Below are 6,113 nucleotides of genomic sequence, written 5' to 3'. Positions count from 1 at the left end.
ACAGTGGAGGAAACATGATGGGTCCAGGTTGATTTGTTGCTTTTGACCCCATGTACCTTACATGATTTATGGAGAAAATTAAGTTTATCGAGTTGTTTTGTGTGTTTTTTCTCACCTGAACAAACAACACCAGCGTCCTCGTCATGTCCACAGTTGTGTGTCCCAAATCCATTGTGTCCACACTCAATTAGAGAACTCTCACTTCCTGAACAGGCTACGTCATCAAGCCAGATTTTCCCACTTCCTGGACTAAAGTGAGCAGATGCAGTGGCCTCCAGTGCTGTCCCGCAGCCGAGCTGTCTACAGACCACTTTTGCATCATTTAAGTCCCAGTCATCATCACAGACTGTTCCCCAGTTTTTCCTGTGGTAGATTTCTACTCTTCCATAGCACTGAGTGGACCCAGACCCAGATAATCTGATCAGACCTATCAGGCACAAGGCATTCCTATATTTTAATATTCCCTGAAACTGAAGTCAGACTTAATGCATATTATACAAGAACATGATGACCTGTAATACCTTGTCTCACCTGAACAGACAACACCAGCGTCCTCGTCATGTCCACAGTTGTGTTTCCCAAATCCTCTGTGTCCACACTCAGTTAGAGAACTTTCACTTCCTGAACAGGCCACATTATCAAGCCAGATTTCTCCAGTGCCTTGACCAAAGTGAGCAGATGAAGTGGCCTCCACTGCTGTCCCACAGCCCAGCTGTCCACAGACCACCTTAGCATCACTTAAGTCCCAGTCATCATCACAGACTGTTCCCCACGCACTGCTGTGGTAGATTTCTACTCTTCCAGAGCACTGAGTGGACCCAGACCCGGATAATCTGATATGAGCACCTAGTCACAGGCACATTTGCTTAAAGAGTGTTAGTGTTTCTTTTTTGTTATTTGGCCATGGCAAAAATCAAACACATTTACCAACAATAATAATTATGAAAGATAACATACTTTGTATCATTTAAATTCTGAAGAAACCAAAAGAAACCCAATCAGCATAACCCAGCCCACCTTTCCTTCTTGTCCTTCAGTTTGGCTCAGTTATAGTTACTGGGTCACAGAGTTGTTCATCCAAACAGAGAAAGATACATTTATTCAACACAATTTATTAGAACAATATCTCACCTGAACAGACAACACCAGCGTCCTCGCCATGTCCACAGTTATGTGTCCCAAATCCTCTGTGTTCACACGCAGTTAGAGAACTCTCACTTCCTGAACAGGCCACATCATCAAGCCAGATTTCTCCACTTCCTGCACCAAAGTGAGCAGATGCAGTGGCCTCCACTGGTGTCCCACAGCGAAGTCTTCTACAGACCACTTTTACATCATTTAAGTCCCAGTCATCATCACAGACTGTTCCCCAGGAGCCACTGTGATAGACTTCAACCCTTCCAGAGCACCGAGTGGACCCAGACCCAGCTAGTCTGATCTGACCTATCAGCACATAATATAAACTGTATTTAATATTTTCTTCAAGTTGAAATATTCATATGAGACACATAAGAAGAAACTTACCTGCTGCAGGTGTGGAGGACGCAAAGAGACAAGAAACTGATGAAGAGGAAAACATGGGATTGCTTATGATATAAAGTTAGTTAAAAATAATGTAACAAATGTTATCATTTATAAAAAATAAATAAATAAATAAAAACTGAGTCTTAAAGATGTATTCATTACTGCTTCTGTATCAGAGTTATTATAGTTTTGTATCTTTTTACTTTTTGTTCTTAATTGTTCTTTTGTACCCCGCCTCTCGCCCTATGACAGCTAGTATAGGCTCCAGCGCCCCCCGCGACCCTGAAAAGGATAAGCGGAAGCAAATGGATGGAATGGATGTTCTTAATTTATTTTCACTTTAGCTTCCAGAGTTTAATTTCTTATTTCAGTTTCTTTTTTATTATTTGAACATGATGCAACTTGGTTTAGTTTTAATTGATTTAGGAAAATCACTACAGGTGTTACAATGAACAAACATAATCTTTTGAAAGCAGTTCACTCGGGCTTGTAGACTCAAGTTTCAATGCCTCATCGGGCAAGTTGTAATAAAATTCCTACTAAAACTAATTATATTCCATCTAAATTTTTTATTTTAGTTTAGTTAACTAAAAGATTTTATTTTTTACATATAGTTTTAGTTAACTATAATATTCTTGATCTGTACAATATAAAGAAAAACATTATATGAAAAGGAAGATTTTCTTACCAAGGGTAAAGATGTGAAGCACATTCAGCTGCCCCATAACTGACAAACAAAAGCTGCTTCATGTTATTTATTAGAACCCGGTGGCAGTAAAATGAACTTCCCCTTTCGATTTCCGGTGTTTTTCCTCTTTTTTCTTTTTTTAATCTCACATGCATCCGCAGGGTATTCAAACAAAGCAGCTGTAAGGCTTGAAGTTCACACACATGATTACGTGTTGTGTAATGTTGCATAACAATGGCAAAAATAATGCTAATGATTAATCGAGTGCCTCGCAGTCAGGGGCATTGCTAGGATCTGGGTGCTGAGCCCAGTCTTGAAATCTTTTGGATTTACTAAATTTACTAAATATTATAGTGAAATAAATATAACATGTCAAAGATGTGCTGCCTCAAGGTTGAAGTCACAAAATAATACTAAAATAAACTTCATAATCTTCATCTCCTCTGCTCTCTCCTCTGCCCTGGTTATAAGAAGAATGTAATCAACATGTGCCAATCAAACTCCACCCAAATAGATCATCTATGGTATAACTCTTATGTATCAACTTACTTTATAAACTGGCCCAATCAGTTATTCAACAAATGTCAGGTTGCAGAAAATCGAATTATTAATGCACAATTTCATGCCACAAGAACTAAACTGTCGATAATGACTGGACCTACAGGCCAATACTTCATGCAGATGTGGATGTTCATGAGTCAGGATTGTGTTGCTGTTATTTCTACTGAATGTCGTGCACAAATGACATCTGTCTTCACTATCACGTGACTCCCTTGTTTGTTAATTTGTGTTTTCTATTTCATTTTGCAGTATTTTATTCTTAGTGTCCTTTAATCACTCTGCTTTTACACTGGTTTTTAAACTATTCTGTGTAGTATCTTCAAATGTCCACTAGATTTCATTACTCCTCTGTGAACGTGGAACACAACAACGTACATGACTTTCTATTGTCTTTCTGTGTATTCACACTCTGAATACACAGATATGCACATCTTTTTCTTCTTAAGGTTACAACAATAATGCACACTTATTTTAATAGGTTTTAGTGCAATCTTGATATCGGATGGATATAATAACCTCAGATCTTTTATCCAGTTTCAGTTTCAGACCATCCCACTGTCACTATGGTTACTTACTGTGATGCTTGCCACCATCATTGTTGATGTGTTTTAGCTAACTAATGACCTGATTAACCTGCTTTGCAGCACAGCTGCTGGAGTCCCATTGCTGAATCCAGTTTGTCAGACCAGTCAACATAGGCGCTGATGTTAGGTTCGAGCTGCCAGAGTGATGCTCAGCTCTGACAGAGACCTTGCCTGTGATAGCCGGTGATCAGATGGCTGAATTTATCTTCCCTCCAGTAAACAATTCTTTTATGAGATCCAGGGATATTCAAAAACACATCCAGGGCCCAGGCTAACTTGTCGCCTGCTGTCAGTCACTGTGACTCACTGTGAACAATTTTGCAGCAGGTCTTCAACCTGTTATCCACAAGAACAGAACTCTTTGTCTTCATCTAGTGATCACACTGTAGTATTAACATAGATTGAAGTTTTTCTCGATCAATTTGATTTTTGATGTCATTCTACTTACTCTCAACCCTTTAAATGTATTTCTCCATCCTCATTAGCCTTTGTCATTGTGTTTGTACACAGCTCTTTTGTTTACAGATGCTTGTCATGGCACTGCTACTTGCACTCAGCCAGTGAAGATATTTGTAGTTCACTTTAGGATTTAGAAATAAGTTACAAGAAATGTAGAGTATTGTAGAGACACTGACACTGCCTTGGATGTAATAAAGGCCTAAACACATCTTAAAGTTAGGAGTAGATTTTTAGGAGACCCTCCTCTACCTTGGGCTGTGAAAGTAGAACAAAGGGATGCCATAGCTTAGTGGAAATTCCCCAAGGGATACCTGGGTGGGAGCCTCAGTGCTTGTGACCTAATAATCATGTTTTGTAGAGGAGTTTGGTGTAGCTTGGGTGTGGGGAGATGGCCTTTTTTAAGACCGGCAGGAAGTCACGTACACAGAGACACATACACACACATGCACACACACAGTATGCGCACACGCAAGCACTCATGTGCTCGCACATACATACACTAACACAGTGTTTTAGTTTTATGGCACATCATATAGGGTTTACAATGGGGGTCGCTTCTTTAAAAACTGTGTGTAACAGAGGGTGGAGTGGGTAGAGATTTGCAGAGGAATTGTCGGGCCATGTACATGTCCCTTCTACAAGATGCAAAAGTGATTGCGGATGAATAAAAGTTTTGTGAAGTAACTACTGAGTTCCAGTGTCGTCTCTGGAAGCCTGGGGAATCCAAGAATTGGGGTGAAACTGTTTTAATGGTGACACCACACATTGTACATGTACATTGTGTGGCTTTACAGTACTGTGTAGTAGTTGTTGTTATTTTCTATGTTTATTGGCATTTTTCCATGTTTTGATGCATGTAGTGTCAGAAATTATTTGCAAGATGCTAATGAAACCTGCTATGATGTATGGTTTGGAGACAGTGGTGCTGACAAAAGACAAGAGACCAAGCTGGAGGTGGCAGAGTTCAAGATGTCTTATGCTGGGCAGACACTGTGCGATTTTTTTCAGTCGCGCGATTCAGCTCCTGCTCAAACTGTACGATTGACTCGCAGGGGTTATAAGTTCATAGGTCACGATGCAGGGTCTCACACTATGCGGCCCGATGCTCTGATGCGACCTGAGTGCTCACACTGTGCGTCCATAAAAATGAAGGTTATAACAGAAATTCTGTCGCTCGCTCTCCCTCTCCGTCTTTCACTCACACAGACACACCACCACCATCAACTTTGCTAAATTGCTAATGAAAAACATTGATCAGGCAGCTGTGATTGAGCAGCAGTGTCGATCCAACTATTTTCACGGTTGTTGTGGTCGTGATCATTTTGTGAGGCCACATCGAAAAGGCTCGGATGGTTCTACAGGTTGTGCCTCCATCGCTTGTGTCCAGATCACAGGCCGCACAGCCGTGCTGCTCCGTCTTTTTCGCTGACATTTGTGTTTGCGCGTGCGCAGTGTGAAAAACTACGGTGACACCCTCACGACGGTCGCGAGGATTTCAAACAGGTTTGAAATCCTCACGACCAAGCGATTGATGATCGGGAGCTGGTCGTGAGGTGTTAATCGCCACGTATACTACACGATGCACGACGATGAAGGCCAAACTCGGGCCGATCGCCAAATCGGTCGCACGACTCAAAAATCGGCTCAAAATGGGCCAAAAATCGCAGTGTAAGCCCAGCATTAGGTCAGTGTGTGTAGCTGCCTCCACCAGTGTGTGAATGTGAGAGTGAATGAATAGTGGTATTGTAAAGCGCTTTGGGTGCCTTGAAAAGCGCTATATAAATCCAATCCATTATTATTATTCAGTTTACGTTTCCCCTGTCTCGTCAGCACTGATTTCTCCCACCTGTGTTTCCCTCATGTCTCCCATTCCCTAATTGCCCCTGTGAGTATATAAGCCCTGTGTTTTCTCCTGCTTGTTGGTCTGTCTGTGTTGTCTCCCCCACGGGTTCTGTTCTCCCAGTATAGGGAAGCCTTAGGTTCTGTTCATAGCACAGGTCTGTCTGTGTGCTCTGGAATGAGAACACAGATAGACCTGTTTGAAAAATAATGTGCAGAGTTATTAGAGTTTTATTTTTTCTAATTAGTTTTTAAAGAAAATTTCTTTGAATTTTTCTTTTCAGTTCAGTTTAGGTTCCATAGTGAGCTTGTGTAGTTTTTATTCCTTAAAAATGTTTGTTTCAATTTTAGTTAAACTTTCAGTGTTAGGATCTTTATCAGCGTCAGAGAAATCAGAATATATCTCATAACAAAACCCAGTCCCTGGGTTCTGTTGCTCAATTTCTGAGGCAGACTCA

The 6,113-nt window shown here is 40.9% G+C and overlaps 1 protein-coding gene and 1 long non-coding RNA gene across 2 annotated transcripts in view; both read right to left on the bottom strand.

Moving 5' to 3' along the window:
• Positions 1-561, bottom strand: part of LOC102197371 (scavenger receptor cysteine-rich type 1 protein M130-like) — a 19,834-nt gene extending 19,273 nt beyond the window's left edge. Inside the window, exons 1-2 of the mRNA XM_005752800.1 lie at positions 532-561; positions 116-392 (exon numbers count right to left, since the gene is read on the bottom strand). Coding sequence (XP_005752857.1) covers positions 116-392; positions 532-561 — 307 coding nt within the window. The remainder of the gene's footprint in view (positions 1-115; positions 393-531) is intronic.
• Positions 562-1,344: 783 nt separating this feature from the next.
• On the bottom strand, positions 1,345-2,245 carry LOC102195378 (uncharacterized). The gene is made up of 3 exons (XR_312311.1): positions 2,213-2,245; positions 1,525-1,560; positions 1,345-1,443 (listed from the first exon to the last, which is right to left on the bottom strand). It is a non-coding gene; the product is annotated as an uncharacterized LOC102195378 (long non-coding RNA).
• Positions 2,246-6,113: the final 3,868 nt, after the last annotated feature.

This window comes from Pundamilia nyererei, unplaced genomic scaffold (assembly GCF_000239375.1).
Source record: "Pundamilia nyererei isolate P.nyererei 1_Seehausen unplaced genomic scaffold, PunNye1.0 scaffold00381, whole genome shotgun sequence".
NCBI classification, from domain to species: Eukaryota; Metazoa; Chordata; class Actinopteri; order Cichliformes; family Cichlidae; genus Pundamilia; species Pundamilia nyererei.
The sequence above is the reverse complement of the archived record's forward strand: the minus strand, read 5'-3'. Positions and strand labels throughout refer to the sequence as shown.